Genomic DNA, 17,301 nt, shown 5'->3' with positions numbered 1-17,301 from the left:
CCATGTGCGACGGGAGCTGTCATTTCGCGGCCGTTGCGGAGAGACTTTCAACGGGTCTGGTCAAACGTTAGATGAGACGGTCATCTCTGACTAATGTCCATGACGCCAGAATCAGCTCCTTTCCATCCCGGCGGTCCTTATCGAGCAGTCTCGTCGTCAAGCCCACGCGGTCGATTGGTGAAGAGCGGTTTCCAAAAGCTGCGGGTAAGGAGAGACATGCATGAGGGGAAATGGATGCTCAGGGACGCGAGATGGATGGTGGGAAAATGTCTCGGGCAGCTCAGGTGATTGGACATAATTGATGACGAGCGGGCCAATTGTAAATGCAGAAAGGGACCGAGCCCCCTGCCGCCCAGAAGATCCATTTCGGCCCGGCCAATGACGGCGACGGGACTGTTTCGACCCCAAGCAGGCCAAACGGCTAATCGTAAAGTCGGCCGTGGTTGGGTGCGTTACGTGAGATGGAAGCAATAGTCGACGATGAGCGGATCTGAATTGGGGTTGAGACAATCTCCAAACTCCTGTTTCTGACCAAGACAGGGCCTGGGAGATTAGCCGTGGCGTAGCAGTGCGTGCGAATGGAAGTCTTCGAAATGGCTTCTTTCTGCAGTTGGAAAACGACCCCGCGGCCACACGGCCTCGAAGCGGCAGGCTCGCGGGTTGGTTGCTAGCGCGACCCAGACTCATCCGACGATAATCTCATGGTGGTAAGCGAGTTAAACGATAGAGCCTTGGGAGCGTATCGTTGCCTGGCTACCCGGAGAATAAAGTCGTTGGTTGGACCCTCGAGAAAGGTTCGAATCCATAGTCTCCCGTGCCCGGATTTTTAGGATTTAGATGAAGGCTGAGACTCGAGAGGGTGTGCAAGCGAGCAGACTAGACGGGCCTGGGTCGTCATCACCAAAGTTCTAATTCGACGTTGACGACAACAACCGCGTTTGGTCGTTGGTGTGCTTCCTGGTAGTTGGAATGGCGCGTCCATGAGGCTTGCGGTGCAGTCGAGATACTGTTTACTGGGTAAGTAGGTGCTTCCTGCGCATCCATCGCGGGGTCCTCTGTCGATCCTCCTGCGAGTCTCTGGATCGAGCAACGTCGAGGAGCGAGCGCCCAGGCGATGTTCCCTTGTTGGTTTCCCGCAGGAGCAGGCGCGAGGATTCAGAGCAAATCAAGTTGATGCCGCGGCGGCCGGTCTGTACACCTTCCACACAAACAATGTCGAGATAATATCAGAATATGATATCTCGAGTGGGGTGGAGTGGTCCGTGTCGACAGCCCTTGAAGCCGTGCCCACCACCATTTCTGAAGAGTGAGGTTGGACTCCATCTGGGATAGACGACCGAAAGGACGTCGCCAAACAAGCGCCGGGCAGCAGGAAGAGGGGTGGGGCAAGCGTGAAAGCGTATCGGTAGCGTGGGCGATCAACAGGGAGGGTGGGACAAGAGTAAGACATGCAGAAACATGGCCTCTCGGGCAGCGTAGAGTGAGACATGCAGTGGATCATTGATAGATGACATGTTGACGACAGTCGCGGGGGTTGGTGAATCAAAGGCTCCCGTGGTCGTTGCTTTTGCTCGGTAGCAGGCGGTTCACGGGCGCTGCTGCTGTTGCTGTTGACAGTCGACTGACAGCGGTTGCGGAGAAAGGACAAACGATGCAGGGGAAGGGAGGGAGCGTCGAAGAGTTTGGCGAGGAGTCAACTCTAGTTCGTGTATGTGAGGGCTCCCATGAGCTGTCCAGAGTGGATTGGTTTCCATAGAATTAGAAACGACCAGGTGTCGAGAGGCTGTCGACTGCAGCGTTCAAAGTGCAAAGTCCAAAAGAGAGTCAAACCCAAAAAAGAAAGAGCCGTTGGACTCGGAGTGGCAGTTGCGCACGTTCCAGTTGAGCCGTCTGGACCCGCAGGTACATGGGCGAAGTACCGCTGCGCTAGTGCCGCTTTGGGAATAGGCAGAGCTGCACCTGGCTTGTGCGGTTGTGGTGACCCCCGCTCCCTGGGCCGCCTGCCCTGCCCGCTCCCTCCAGCAAGTGGCCTGTGACTTGAGTCTGAGGTGGCCTGCAACTGTGGTGGTCGCCGCTTTCCTTTCTTTCGCTTTCGTTCTCCAGTTTCCGGTTCCCAGTTTCCAGCTGCTGCAACTGCGTCTTTTCAGTTCGACGGCGTCGTCCTCGATGCCTGCCAGTGCTGCCATTGATGGCCATTTCCGTCCGTGCCCCATCCGATGTCGTTTCCCATTAACAAACGCTCAGCCAACATATCACCGTCTATTCGACAACCGCGTCCAGCCCCATCCCTGCCCGCTCCATCCTTATTACACCGCGCCTATTACTTTTGCCTTCTCACTCGCAAGACGACAGACGACGACAACTCTTCTGCTTGGCTTTTCCTCTCATCTTTCTCACTCGTCCACACCTAGCGGGGCGGGCCATCCCCTTTGTGCTCCAGGGTCGCTCCCAGCCGCCAGCTTGGACACTTTGGCCCGTTTTGCCCCCGCCATCCAGTTTCCCAAGAGTCAATTCGAGTCCCGTGCCGAGTTGCCAACCCAAAAGAAACTACCGCCCTCGCCGTCGGTGAAGGGCTGCGCGGGTATTTTTTGTCCGTCAGTCTGTAGCGTCGACCGACTGGCGGTAAGCACAGCCATCTCTACGGGTCGCCAGCACCACTACCACCAACATCGTCGCCGTCACTGGCCGGGCTATGATGCCATTCTTCTGTCCCAGGTAGTTGTCTCGTCCCGCGGTTCTCTCTCTCTCAATTCTGCAAAAGCAAAACATCGAATTCAGCGTGCCCACAACCCCCTTCCCCTGCCCTCACCCCCAGACTCGCAGCATCCCAGCATCCCAGACGATGCAGACAACCCCCAATCCGGGCAAGGGCACGACAGGGGGTTGCGGCCCAATGGTGTCGTCCAGTTGCCTTCTCAAGCCTTCTCGCGACTCCCATAGGACGAGCCGTGTATGCAGAGTACAGGGCGAGTCTCTTGCCGCATGGCGGCACAGCCCAGCAGTTGCACGCCTCGCAGTCTGCAGAGATTGCCGCCAGCCAGCCCTTGGTTGTCGGTGCCTCTTCCAGCGTCTCTTCCTCCTCCCCACCTCGTCTCCCGTCGCTTCCCATCGCTGCCCTCCATGCCCTGTCTGCCTGTGTTTTGCTTCTCCTGTGCATCTGCAGAAAGACCCGTAGGCCCACGGCGACAGTTCGCGTCTGCTCCCTGTCTAGTCCTCTACTGCTCCGTACCTACACAGTGGTAGTATTCCCCTTTCCAGACCCTCGCTTCTCTCCCCCAAACGGCCCAAAGATGACTCAACATCGTGACTGGCGCATACCGCTGTCTGATCTGCTCCCTCCTGCGCGCGTTCCCTGCCTCGCCTGCCCAATCCCAGGGCGCTGCCCTCGGCGTTTCCAGCAGCTCCTCACCTGACCTGGGCCCATGATTCCCATTTCTTGACCGCTGCACGCTAGAGGCTAAAGCCCGGGTGCAAGGGTTCAGACGCCACGCGCAAAGAAGAGCAGCAATCGAGTCCATCTGTACCTTAGATACCTCAGATGCAGATGCAGGCCAGATACACCTCTCAGACACAGAATTACATTGCAGGTCCCGAGTACTCCGTTACGTACGGCCTACCGTCTTCTGTTGCTAGTCATACCCCTGCTGGCTAAGGTTCCCTACCTAGGCAAGGTACCTTGCCCTCGCCGACGTCCTCCGTCCATCCACGCCGGCTGCTTTCCAGCAGGCCGGCTCCAGGCAAAATGGAGGAGAGACCGAGATGCCTTGCTTGACCTATATACAATCCAATCTTGCCTTTCTCTGTCCCGACCTGGCCGTTGCGACTGTAGCTTTCTTTTTTCTCTCTACTGCCACACGATACCTACCTACCTACCTTAGATACCCTTTGCCTGCCCTGCCCTCTCTTTTGCCACCAGAGCTTGCCGTCTGCCCCTCCGCAGCAACTTATCTGGACTCCATCCCCATCTTCAAGGCTAAACCCAACGGCCTCTGCTTCCCCAGACGCTTAACCAGTCGCATTCTCAAACATCCCCATCAGCTTGCCGTCACAACACAGAGGCTGGCTCATACTACACAGCATCCCACCGACGGCGCCAGCGCTGGTGTCTAGACGCGGCTTCTGCCCACCATCTCGAGGACCCCTCCGAACCCCTCCACCACCACCACGACCCTCCCAGCCGAATCGGCTTGCCCTCGACAGCCGCGCAACCTCCCACCACCCCACCATCACGCCTCACCACCACCATCTCAGCTCCGGATCCCTTCCCCCTCTTCCGCGCCCAGCATTCCCTGTTGATAATTTTCTTCACTTACTTTTCCTTTCTGCTCGTTCCGGGACGCTCATCTTTTCTCGTCGACTCTGCCTCTTTGATCCGTCTCTTCTTATATCCCCATTTCGCTCCCCTTGGCTGTGCTCGGCGTCACATCCCAGCCCCCAAGCTGCCTACTTGGGACTGCTGGACACCCTTTTATTCCTTTGCTCTTAGTCAGTCGAGGTCGAGGGACTCACTCTTCTGTTTTCTGTGATCTTGCGCCTGGTCCGTTGCGCCCAGCGTGGTCAGCACCTAATTGAGGACGTCCGGTCGTCACTGCCAGGTTGTTCCCGTAGCCACTATTCGCCGTTCGCCGCTAACTCCTCGGCAGGCTTCTCGTATCCATCGTGACTGAACATGGTATTTTGAGAAGAGTTGGTAATGGTGGAAAGGCCCAGAAATCTCTCCAGGACAATATGGCAACCCTCCGCACGGGTGCAGGCTTGCCGAGTCGTCCAGATGAACAGATACGAGCGAGAAGAGCGTACATGGAACCCAGGGAAGAAAGACGAGTGCGCAGAGAAGGAGAGAGCATCCGAATCCCGATCCAACAACCGATCCAGCCCCAGAGCAAACCGGCGCGGGAGCTCCAGCCTTCGTCGAGGCGTCCAGCTCTCCCGGTACCCTCCAACCGACCTCCGCTAACACACCAAACGCAATCATGGAGCTCCAACAGCACCATCTCGGAAAGACCGAGCCACGTTCCGACAATGTCAGGCTCGTCCTCTTCGGGACGCTCCCAGACCGGCCCCAAGCCTCGCAACGTTCTGCGAAGGAAGAAATCCTCCGTCGCCCAAAAGACCCCAAGTCTTAGCCATGGCTCGACCGACTCCACACGAACGAGCTCCTCATCGTCTGCACCTCGATCGCGGTCCTCGCTCGACCCGGGAATGCAACTCGACCGGGGCATCACCGAGAGTCCGACAGAGATCCGGATCGCCCACGTTGTGGACTTGCCCAAAACCCAGGCGCAGCCCGTCACCATCTACCCCGAATTAGATCGATACAGAGACTATGCCTACACCGGACGACCATCAACCTCCTCCGAGGGCTCCAGCGTGGACTTCCTCCACAGATTGGCTACTCACGACCTGCCGCCTCCGACGCCCGTGTTTTCTGGAACAAGCAGCCAGCTGAGCGCCTTCAGCGGCAGCCCCTCGACGAGATTCTCCGAGTCGCCCGGCCCAGGACCGTACAGCCGAGACACGACTCCCACGTCAATGTCGTCACAGTCACCTGGCCTGGTGATCCCGATGCGAACCCCTGCCCCCCGGACGAGACAGTTGAGCCCGGCCGTAACCCGGCCACCAGTGACCCGGAGAAGAGCCGGAAGCGCGAATGAGATGGATGCGTTTAGCGCCGACCCCCAAGGTCTCGCCGCCGTCCGCGAGTCTCTTACATCCTCGTCGTCAAACTCCACCGTGAGGGAGGTCGAGCGGAAATCGTCCGTAAAGAAGAAGAGGCTGTCGCCCCTGCCCCCGAGCCCGCCGCCCCGCAAGTCGTCGCAGAAGTTCACCCAGAGTCCCGGCAATGACGAGTCCCCGTCCAAGGCGGCCAGAGAGCCGGCCATGCCCATCATGACCCCGCCGTCACCGGTGCAATCTCCCCCGCGTCTGATGACAAGTGCTTCGCCCCGTCAGACACCGCCAGCCCGTCCCAGCAGGGAGAACACCCCTGACCTACAGTCACAGCTGTTTGGGCCGCTGCCCATCATCCACAGCAACCTCTCGTCTGCGTCCCTGGTCAACGACAGGCGCCCGGAGCCGCAGGTCCTCTCGCGGTCTGTCACGCCTCTATATTCAGAGAAGCCTCCGCAATCCCGCCTGCCCGCAAGCAGAGAGGCCACGCCGGCTCCTCGACCAGCGACATCTGACAAGAAGAAGGAGCGCCCGACTCGCACTCCCAGCCCTGGAACGTCGGCGTTCAGTCGCTTCCCCTTCTTTGGTCGTCGCAAGACGGCGCCCGAGGTCACTCAGGTCGACAAGAAGGAGAAGCCGGCACGCAAGGGGCCTGCCGCTGGCACCGGGCACGAGGGCTACGGACGGCTGGGTGCGATTCGGCGACGAAGCGGCAGCTCATCCGCCAACGGGGCCCGCAACAGCATGGGCCCTGCCTCGTCCCAGGACAGTCTCAGCAGCAATCAGCCAACCGACACCTTCCTTCTGGAGCGCATGAACCCCGTCATCATCTCTGGCGGCGGTGTCGTTGAGAATAGGAACAACAGCGTCGACCTGCCTCGTTCGGAGAGCAACCAGAGCCTCGGGTACGCCTCAGAGACGTCAACCACCTCCAGCACTGGCCGATTTGGGCTCGCCCCCTCCGCCATTCCTCGCGGTCCTCACCCCTCCCTCAGCCACCGCCGTCCTTCCGACAGCAGCGACTCTGAGGCCGTCACCATGAAGTCCACTTTGGCTTTCAGGAGGTCCGTTCAACGGCTGAGGACGTCGCCCGACCAAAGCCCTCTCAAGCTGCCGCAGCCCATCAACACCAGCGGCATCTCGGCGCCGTCAATGGACAGCCACGACACCACCATCTTGTCTGACGACTCCCAGTTTGAGAAGCACAGAGAAGTCATCCGCGGTCGCATTGCCGCAGCCACCGCGACGCCGCCTAAGAAGCTCACCAAGCGAGCTCGCTCTCCAAGCAGGTGGAAGCTCTTTAGCAGATCTCGGAGCCAGCCCAACAAGAAGGAGCCCGAGCCCGTTCCCGTTGCTGCCACCGTCAAGGTGGTCCAGCACAAGCCGGCCGCCTTTTACACGATGATGGACGGCTCCGAGCAAGAAGACTCTGGACCGCCAGATGTTGAGGAGATTCTCCGCGAGGCAGCTGTGTTTGACCTGCCGTCTCCACCGCCGATTAAGGAGACAGTCAAGGAGCGACGGGCATCCACCACAAGCCAGGACCAAAGGAGAGAGTCGCTGTCGAGGCTCACTCAGCCGACAAAGTCTTCACAAGCACGCAGGAACTCTGCCTCTGCCAAGCCGACCTCAACATCCATCCCTGCCATCCGCTCCATGAAGACGCAGGCTTCGCAGTCCAATGCTGCCAAGCCAGCTGAACGCCCCAGTCGTTTGCCTCAAGTTGGGCGCATCCCAAAGGTAGTCACCTCTCGACCCGAGCACACGTCGTCGAGGAGTTTCTCGCGCCCATTCAACAGGATCAGCATGAGCATGCCGCCGGACGATGCAGGCTTCAACCCCGACTTCGTCGCCTCTGGCCCAACCCCGGAGCTTTCTACCCCGGAGCTCTCCCGCGGCGAGTCCGCTGCCACCACCGCAACCAGCGTCGAGACCAACTCAGATCCACGCTCGTCCATTGTTCCCCTCAAGACGCCTGAGATGGTCCAGATCGGCCGCGAGTTCCTCGCCTTCTCTCCCCGAAAGAACTCGGAGTGCACCACTAGCACTTCTTCCAGCGGCGGGATGTACACCATGGCTGACGCCCTTGCTTACGTTCCGGACCCCAATGCGCCCCTCGTGGAAGATGAGATCTGGGACGAGTACAACGATCTCATCGGCGAAGTCCCCCCTTCGGCAACCTCTTCCAAGGGCATTCCCTTCCATCTTGAAGGCCACGATGGCAGACTCTCCAAGCGCTCCCTCAAACCCCTGGAATCACCCACCATTGTTCCGCCCAAGGCTGCCGAGAAACCCATCGAAAACTCCACCGCGACCTCGTCGAGCGTCTACAGCGCAGACATGACTGAGCGCTTGAAAGCTGCCTTTGCTCTCAAGCCCGAAGCCAGCTCCAACTCCCTGACCCTGATCCCCATTGCCGACGTTCCCGCCAGCGCGATCGACCGCGAGAGCACCGAGTTGGCCCGCAAAGCCACAATCACCTCCCAGCGAAGCAGCAACTCCTCCCGCAGATCTCGCCAGTCCATGTCCAGCTGCAAGTCCTCGGAGGACGAGTCTCCTCTCTCCCAGGTAAACCTCCGCGTCGGCTCCATGACGGTGTCCAAGTGGCTCTCCTTTGGGCACGTCCTCTTCTCCCCGGCGCGTGACCAGCTCGTCCCCGTCGTCGGCTCCCTCAAGCGCCACTCCATTCTCGTCGTTGACGGTCTAGGCAACGACGACTGGTCGTTTTACGCAGCAGAGACGTACCCAGCCGCAACCTTTTTCAACCTATCTCCGCGGGCGCCGCTCCCCGACGAACACAAAAACTCCTCCAGCTTCCCCTTGAGCCCGCCCAACCACCACCAAATCCAGTACCTCTCCCACACCGCCAAGTTTCCCTTTGGCCCCGAGTCCTTCACCTCGGTCGTCTTTCGCTTCCCCACCGCCGCCCCGGAGTCCCACTACCGCAACATCATCTCCGAGGCCCGCCGCGTTCTCAAGCCGGGCGGCTACATTGAGCTCTCGATCCTTGACGTCGACCTCAACAACATGGGCAATCGCGGACGCCGCACCATCCGCCGGCTCAAAGAGCGCATCCACGAGCGCAACCCCGAGATCAACATCAGCTCCAGCTCGGACCTGATCCTCCGCCTCCTCGGCCGCAAGGGCTTCACCGACGTCAAGACCTGCCGCGTCGGCGTGCCCGTGGCCAGCGTCGTGCCTCGGACCGAAGGCGGCAGCAAGCCCCCGGTGACCCGCAAGGCCAAGGAAGTCCGCAGCCTGGCCGAGATGATGAACGACGACGGCGACTCGGCGGACGAGAACATCACCAAGATGGTCGCCAAGGTCGGGCGGTGGTGGTACAGCCGCTGCTACGAGAGCGCCGCGGGGACCGCCGTCAGCCGCAGCATCTGGGGCGATCGGGCCCTGCTTGCGGAGTGCGAAGAGTGGCGGACCAGCTTCAAGCTCATGGTTTGCTACGCACGAGTCCCCGAGAGGGCCCGCACTGCGAGTATCTAACAGAATTTCTTTGTTTTATTTCAGCGTTTCATAACCCTCGTTTCGTATCCTACATACCCCTGATTTCTTATTCAAAAGGCATCATTATCAGGTTCCGGAACAAGAGGAAGATCTCGCATCAAAGATTCAAGAGGGCGCAAGCCCGTCTGCAACACCAAACTGGTGTTGAATTTTCTATATCATCACACAAGAGCAAAGCAGCCGGTAGACACAGGACGGCGTTTGCGTGGCCCGCCCGACCCCTTGACTGGGTTGTCGGTCGCGGTTGTATCCCATACTATCCATCTCTTATCTCTTACAACACACCACTGGCGACAGTTGTAATTCATAGTATAGGGTCACGGAACCCTCCTGTATCCGCCGGCCTGGCTGCGCCGAGGCATCAAACCTCCCCTATCATAACACCCCCAAAAGCGATCAAGGCAACACGATATTTGTCTATTTAATGTATTTCATTCTTTTACCTTATCTGCGATAGGACATATTTTGGAAACGCAATGGAAGGGAAAGCAGCGCTGGACTGACCGGAACACCACGACACATTCTACTTTGGAAAAACACGGAATTAGGGAAACATAATCTGGATTGGCAGGGCCGTTCGCTCTTTTCTTCGTCTTGTCTGGGACATTTACTTTCATTCGAAACGGGGACAAACCGAAGAAAAAAGCGCGCGGGACGACTTTGGAAAGAAGGCCATGGGTGGAAAGAAAAAGACGATGATGAAGCACGACATGATCGATGATGACAGAAAAAATGCGTTGGATGATGTCTGGACTGTCCTTTAGCGTTGCATGGCATGAGATACCCCCACCCAATCTTTGGTAGCGAAATCGATATTATTCTTCAACGATCCGTCCAGTTTGGTCTTTCGGTTGCAATGTATGCCGTGATGCCCGACTCTATGTCTCATACTTCATCTTTTCCGACGCTCGGTAATATCTTTCATATTTTCCAGAGTCTCGTGTACTCTCCGAAAAATAGATTTGACGTAGGCCCTCCTCAGGTCCTCCTCCGTTTCCGAGATGTCAGCCCAGTCTTCGGCCGCGGCGTCGGCGTCGCTATCGATGCTGCCCTGTCTCTCCTTCACCTTGGTCTCGACCACAGCCGCCTCACTGTTCTCGCCCTCGACCTGGGCATCCTTCTTATCGGTGTCGACGTTCTCCATGGCGGCGACTTTCTTCTCGTTGGCGTTGGCTTCTTTCTCGTCGACGGCGACTTGATTCTCCATGCCAACCTTCTTCATCGCATTTTTCTCCTTCTCGGCAATGGCCACCTTCCGCTCTTCAGCCTCCTTCTCCGCCTTTTTGGCAGCGGCCTTGGCTCGTCTGGCCTCAGTAAATCGGGAAGTTCCAGTGCCCTGGTGACTAGGTAAGCACTAGGAGGATGAACGAAGACAGATATAAAAAAGGGAAATTCAGGGGAAACTGACAGGTGCCTTCTGCGGCTTCTAACCCTTTTAGCTACCACTGTCGACATCTCCACGAAGGACCGCGTTGATGATGGCAGTCGCGTTGCGCACGTCGGCGGCGGAGAGGTAGCGAAGAGCCCCTTCCCCGAAGAGGGAAATGCCACCCTGGGTGGAGTTATTCGTTGGGTGTTTTCATGCGGTATTCATGAACCCGATGGGCTAATGCTGGGCTTCTCGGGGCGTTGAGGGGGGGGGTTGGAAGCGTGGGGTTGTGATGAGATGCACGATGCTCAGTATATGGTAGAGAAGGAGGAGGGGAAAGTGCGAGCTCGCACGCGGATGGAGAGATCCCTGATGAGCCGTTCTCTGAGGATTTTGGCAGACCTTTGCTCGTGTTAGGAAGGGGCGAGATGCTATTGCCTTCCATTTGGGATACAGACCACCCTTTTCTTGCTGCGCTAAATCGAGAGTGTTTCCTCCAGACTCTGTTTCGGTCTCTCCTCTCGTCACCTTCGTAATTGCTCGTCTCCATCACTATTATCACACTTTAGTACAACACAGCTTCCAATGAGCATCTGATATCAGTACACGAGAATTGTAGCGACATGGATGTAGGGAAGATATGCGGTCCTCTGAGGCAGACCCTTGGATACTGCAGTGATATAAGTAGAATATTTGCCGCATAATACAACTGCATGTCCTCGACAACTTTCGGTTTGCGCGATCCCATGGCCATCGTGGTCATACAACCTAACCTAGCGTTGAACTGGTCATACGCATCAATACTAGACTCAGTTTCTGAACAGAGACTGAATCGAAAACAGGGTAGAAGTACTCGCAGGTAACGTCAGACGCCACAATTCCAAAGTTACGGCGCAGGCCAAACGAAAAGATTCCAAAGAGTTGACGGACACCATCATACCTCGGCATAACCAGGCTACGGTTCAATGAATGCAAAACTATTAGCTATGTCAAGGACTGGAATACAATGGCACTGGAGCCACCAAGTTTGCCACAAAGGGTCAACTCAGCGTCCTGCCTATAAGATGGTGAATAATCTTGTTCTCCCGGGCCTCTCTCGCTCGATTGCGTTTCTCGAAGATGGAGCAAGCGAGGCAACCCAAACCCCTGCATCTCTTCCGTCCCCATACACGGCATAATCTGTCAATCTCTGAATTGCATTCCTAATTTGCGTCCCCAGGGAACACAACCTTCGCAATCTTGCCTAAACCATCCAAAGCATATGCCTCCAAGGCCTCGGCTGGATCCAACAACAGTTCAACGGCATCAATGTTGTTTTGTGCTGCGGACTCCTCACTTTCAATCTCGTCGTTTCGTAACACCACAGACACGAGAGTCGAACCGATGTGAGAGGCGTATCTGAGAATCGATCTGTAGTCGTCCTCCTAGACGGCTTCCTGCCAGATGGTTATTCCATGCGGCATCCACTGGTTTCCATGGACGCCGGCTCCCGCTTCCATCAAGACATGAGCTGTGGTGTAATGTTGGTGTAGAATTGCCAGAATGCAAGCTGTTCGGGGCCCGTTCATTGGCCACTGCATATCTTCCTGCCAAGTGTTTCCCACACAGCAGCCACAAATGTTGACAGAATCTTCGAAGATCGACACGCCTTGCTGTATAAGCCATTTGACGACCTCGGTGTGGCCATGCATGGCTGCGTTGTGAATGGCTCCGTGCCTCTGGCCCGTACTGAGCAGCACCTTCTTCTCTCCTTTCCCTCGCACTTCCAGAGGCAGACACTCCCTGGGTGGAAATACGTACCAGTTCCAACCCGTATATTCAATCGCTCCAACGTTCTGGCCGTAATATAACAATAGCTGCAGGATGTCAATATGTCCCTTTCTAGCCGCCCAAGTCAGAACCCGGTTCTCTCTGCAGGGTTTCCGGATTTCTCTGCGATATAGAAGTGGTTTAACGAGGCCATATAGATTACGTGACACTCTTCCAAAACGTGAGAGGTGTGCTGAGTCCATCAGATAACCGGCGATGATCAGACGGACCTCCGGAGGGAGGTTGTTGAATGTTGCCATCCTGCCTAACCGTTGTCAGTGACGTAGGAAGGGGGCTTTGCGTGCAGTTGCCTGCGCATACAGTATCACCGACTTAACTATGCGTGTAATCCTTTTGTCAAAAGCTCTGGCATCTGATGGCAATGGTGGAAGGATATTGGTTGAAGTCCTGGCTTTGTCTGGTGGAAATGTTGATGATTTGGTGAAGTTGGGGCAAAGGAGAGGAAAGGTACGTCGATCAAGCATTTTGGCAGCTTGACACCTTCCCATCTCACCTCAATCGTTTTCTCGCCCCTTCCTTTTCGGGACAACTCACCTTCTGGTCCTGCCAACATTGCTGGAAACGCTCAAAAACCCAAATCTGAAATTGCAATTTTTGGAACCGCCTTTTGTTCCTTCCTTTTCGCTTGCCTCTGCGATCCCCAACTTTCCTCACCTCAGCTTTTTTCACCTTCACCTCGCTCTCCTCTTCACCTCTGCCACTACCACGCTTCCACAAACAAATTACACACGCCGCAGCGTGGTATTTTCCCCAACGCAAGGGAAGAACCAAACAGACTGAGACGAAGACACAAACGTCGCCGACTATGATGGCAAAGCTAGAAACCCTCCCCAACGAGCTACTCTTCATCATCTTGAAAGATGTCCGAGACATCCGGGGCCTCGCTTCCCTCGCCCAGATGAACCGCCGCCTAAACGAGGTTGCGACGCCCTCCCTCTACATGGCAGCCGCAAGGAAGAAACGACACCAAGCCCTCGTCCACTCAGCCAAGATGGGCAACATCGCAGCGCTCGAGGTGCTCCGAGTTTGCGGCCAAAACCTCCGCGCAACAGTCAACAACAAGAAGGAGCTGATCAAGGCATGGGTTCAGAAGCAGGCACTCATTAGCAAACGGGATAAAAGCTTGGAGCGCCTCAAAAAAGACATCCAGAAGCTAGAACGCGCCAGAAGCATGCTCAACTACAAGAAGTACCCCGAGATCAAACCGCCGGGGTGGAAAGATGAGGCAGACGAAGAGATCCAGAAGAAACGCCTGGAGATCATCGAGATCGATAAACGCATCGACGACTTCAAGCGTATTATCGTGGACCCTCGCCAAGACGCGAAAAGAATCGTTTATTTTCAGGAATATGGAGCTCTCCACTGGGCGGCCTTCTTTGGACAATCAGAGACTGTTCGCTGGCTACTCAGCAATGGAGTCAATCCTAGGCAGGCATGCTTCCTTCAGTGTACCTGGATTTACGCCAGTGGCAACGAGTATCTTCGTACCTACACCAACGCCCTGCATCTAGCCTTTGACCTTGGACGTTGGGGCGTCGTGCAGGTCTTTTCCGCCAACAAAGCAGGCCATGCCATAATGTACGACACATCGCTTTGGGAAGAAGCTATCCAGGAGGACCAGGCAAAGCCGGCAATGAAGTTTGCTGTTTCCGTCGCATCTAGCTGTTTCCACGACGACGCTGGTCTGCTGAAGCAGAAACCTTCAGAGAAGAGCATCATCGACTCCGTCAACTTGCTTCTTGACCCACTGGATTGTCTTGAAGCACACTGCGACGCCGAGCCGGAAGACATCATTTTATGGAACGAGCGAAAGCAACGGCTGTTGGAAAAGCAAAAAGGCCAAGTGTTCAAGCGCGCCGAAAGAAAAGCGCAACGGAAAGAGAGTCTGTGGGATTCTCTGCAGGTAATCGCAGATCACAAGACCCAAGAGGCGGCAAAGCAGCACCGCACAGTAAACCATCAACTGCGAGTTGAACTTGGCAAGCCGTGTCGTCGTTGGGGCAGAAAGAAGTGCCGAGGTGAAATGGCTGGTTGCTTCGGATGCACAATGTACGGCGAGACCTTCTGGTACGATGCCCAATTAAGTGCAAGAAAATTTTATATCAATCCTCCAGCCTGAGTCGGATGCATGGGAGATGTGAAGTCACGGACATGAGATTGAGGATATGAGGTCAGGGACAGAGCATGCGAGATTCGAGTCATTCCGTGTATGGAGTTATTGCTTGGTAGATACGCTATGAAATGCAGTTGTAGAGTCTTATGCTTCTAAACGAGTACATCCCACTTCAGCGCGCAAGATTTCCGCGACCTCGTTTTCGACATTCCCAAACCGAATTTCCACAATGCCACCCAGACTCTGGCCATTGAGTCTTCCAAGACACCTCAGTCGACCATTGTGCCGGTACGCCAGCTCGGGACGGGTCATCCAAGGTACGGAACCATTCTCCACCACCCAAACGACTTCCTAACACCCACCAGAACACGATGTAATCGTCCTCCGCCAGCGCGGCGACCGCGAAGCCAAATTCCACCTCTCCCCTCCCCTGCGCAGGGACGGCAAGATCAAACTCAGCTACGGCGCAAGGCTCGACGGCTCAGACGTCATCGGCAAGACCTTCACCGACGCCGTCAAGGACACCACCGGCCGCGATGTGAGGCTGCAACAAGTCACCCTGGCGCAATACGTCTCAAACTCCCCACGAATCGCAACGCCGGTACGAGAAACGCCCTTGATCGCATAGCACCGGGAACCGCAGACTGACGGGTGCAGGGTTAGATCTACCCCCAAGACGCCAGCATGATCGTCTCCGTCCTCGACCTCAACGTGCCGTCCCCCGGCGAAGACCCGGACTTTGACGACGGCCCGCCGGTCGAGATCTTCGAGGCCGGCACCGGCATGGGCGCGCTGACGCTGCACCTCGCGCGGGCAATTCACGGCGCGAACCCGCCGGTGCCGCTGAAGCTGCGCGAGGCGCTGTGCACGGCGGAGTACGAGAGGAACACGCTCCCGCGGAAGCCCGCGACGGACGATGATGCGCCGGAATATGCGCACTCGCCGCACGCGCTGCAAATTGCTGACCCGGAACTCGCCGAGATGCACGCGAAGCACGTCGCCAGCCGCCGCGCGATTCTCCACACCCTGGACATCAATCCGACGTCGAGCCGCATGGCCCACAAGCTCGTCAGGTACTTCCGGCGCGGCCTGTACCTCTCCGACGTCGACTTCCACGTCAGCACGATCCGATCGTACCTCTCGACCCGCCTCGCTGAGACGGACGGCGAGCCGTTCCTCGCGCACGTCATCCTGGACCTGCCGGCGTCGCAGGAGCACGCGGACGTCGCGGTGCAGGCGCTGCAGCCCGGCGGGAAGATGGTGGTGTTCTACCCCTCCATCACGCAGATCCTCGAGTTCGAGATGTGGGCCAAGGAAACGGGCCAGCCGCTGGTCCTGGACCGCGTCGTCGAGCTGCACACGTCCACGTCAAACAGCGATTCCGGGTTCAAGGATGCCCTCGGCGGAAGAAACTGGGAGGTCAAGGCCGTCGGCATCCGCAAGTTTGAGCGGGCTGGGGAGACGGGGCCCGCGTCGAGGGGGTATGTCTGCAGACCCAAGGTCGGTACCCTCGTTGTTGGGGGTGGCTTCTTGGCTGTGTTTAGCAGGATACCGAAGAAGTCTTCTGTTGAGGAGGTGGTGGAGGAAGTTGAACAAACGGAGTCTGAAGAGGCTGAGACAGAGGGCCAGCAACCCGAGGAGGACACTCAAAGGCCCCAGTGAAGTGGAGAGCTCCAGAGGCCGTAGGCTAAACACAAGGGCATTGTATACAAATGATAGACCTGTACAACCAAAATGATAGATGAGGTGCAACCATCCAAGAGGGTCAATGCCGTGATCAGTTGGCATAGCAAAACTATGAATGGAAATGATCATAGCAGGCCTAGGGGCAAAACAGAAGGGCAAAAACATACAACACCGGGCATTCGCCGGTCGTCACCGACCCGACTACTACTCCAGCCCTCACTGGCTTATCTATGGGAGAGCGGACGGGATCCCGAGTTCTCCAGTGGGTATGGTCGTATGTGCTGGGCCTGAGAAGCAGAGTTGATTATATTGTCACGAACAGACAGGTTAGCGGTTTATCCTTGCAGCAACACCACATTAGAGAATTGTACCATTTCGAACCGCTCAAGTCTCAAGTCACTTATTTCGTTTTTTGAAATCAAGCTTGTATTTGTCTAGTTTACTTGGTGGTCCTGTTGAAAAGCCAGCTGCTAACCTCTTCTTCGACGTTGGCAGTGGTGTTGCTCACAGTCGAGATACAGTGCAAAGTCTGACCTTCACACTGCGCCGTCCACTCACAATCACAGCGTTTACATCACCAACCTCACTCGTTCACTCAACAAACGGCCGTCACCCTCGAAACCACGGGAAACCATTAAAAATGGCAGCAAGCAGCGTCACTCAGCTCTCCATACCCCTCCCTCGGTCCCTGGATACCCGCATCCACATCCATCTCACCGTCAAGGCTAAAACGGCCACCCTGTTCCTCACATCGACGGCTCAAGACGAGCCCTCATCGACTGCGGCTCTGGGATCCTTCGTCTACGCCCTGCCCAATGTACGTCTTCCAGACACAAACTTCTGATCACCCACTGACCGCCCGCAGAGACTTGATCCCGCCCAGCCTCTTTCAACAGCCATCTACTCGGTAGAGTCGACCGTCGAGTTCGCTACCCGAATGGCCAAGCTGCTCGCCAAGCGGGCCAACATGCCCGTCTACGTCGGCTGCTCCGTGAACTTGGGCGGAACGGCCATGGCCCTTTCCGTCGAGGAAGAGATGGAGGCGTTCCGCGCCGTCGTCGACGTCGTCACGGCGAGGCTCAAGGGCCAGGCACCCGTCAACGGGGTGGCCTGA

At 56.8% G+C, this 17,301-nt stretch overlaps 4 protein-coding genes across 4 annotated transcripts; 3 read left to right on the top strand and 1 right to left on the bottom strand.

Moving 5' to 3' along the window:
* Positions 1–5,022: 5,022 nt before the first annotated feature.
* GCG54_00013000 (uncharacterized protein) lies at positions 5,023–9,168 on the top strand (the record flags this gene model as incomplete). The annotated part of the gene is made up of 1 exon (XM_045412863.1): positions 5,023–9,168. The coding sequence occupies one exon, from the start codon at positions 5,023–5,025 to the stop codon at positions 9,166–9,168; it is 4,146 nt and encodes a 1,381-aa protein (XP_045267521.1).
* Positions 9,169–10,081: 913 nt separating this feature from the next.
* Positions 10,082–10,644, bottom strand: GCG54_00012999 (uncharacterized protein; the record flags this gene model as incomplete). Its single annotated transcript, XM_045412862.1, has 2 exons — positions 10,082–10,525; positions 10,621–10,644. 2 exons carry the CDS (start codon positions 10,642–10,644, stop codon positions 10,082–10,084), a joined length of 468 nt encoding a protein of 155 aa, XP_045267520.1.
* Positions 10,645–13,193: 2,549 nt separating this feature from the next.
* On the top strand, positions 13,194–16,163 carry GCG54_00012998 (uncharacterized protein; the record flags this gene model as incomplete). Its single annotated transcript, XM_045412861.1, has 4 exons — positions 13,194–14,455; positions 14,678–14,808; positions 14,867–15,102; positions 15,165–16,163. The coding sequence occupies 4 exons, from the start codon at positions 13,194–13,196 to the stop codon at positions 16,161–16,163; spliced, it is 2,628 nt and encodes an 875-aa protein (XP_045267519.1).
* Positions 16,164–16,827: 664 nt separating this feature from the next.
* GCG54_00012997 (uncharacterized protein) lies at positions 16,828–17,301 on the top strand (the record flags this gene model as incomplete). Its single annotated transcript, XM_045412860.1, has 2 exons — positions 16,828–17,004; positions 17,053–17,301. The coding sequence occupies 2 exons, from the start codon at positions 16,828–16,830 to the stop codon at positions 17,299–17,301; spliced, it is 426 nt and encodes a 141-aa protein (XP_045267518.1).

The sequence above is a fragment of the Colletotrichum gloeosporioides genome, assembly GCF_011800055.1.
Source record: "Colletotrichum gloeosporioides strain Lc1 chromosome Unknown consensus_21, whole genome shotgun sequence".
Lineage (NCBI taxonomy): Eukaryota > Fungi > Ascomycota > Sordariomycetes > Glomerellales > Glomerellaceae > Colletotrichum > Colletotrichum gloeosporioides.
This window is presented reverse-complemented; position numbering and strand designations above follow the sequence as displayed.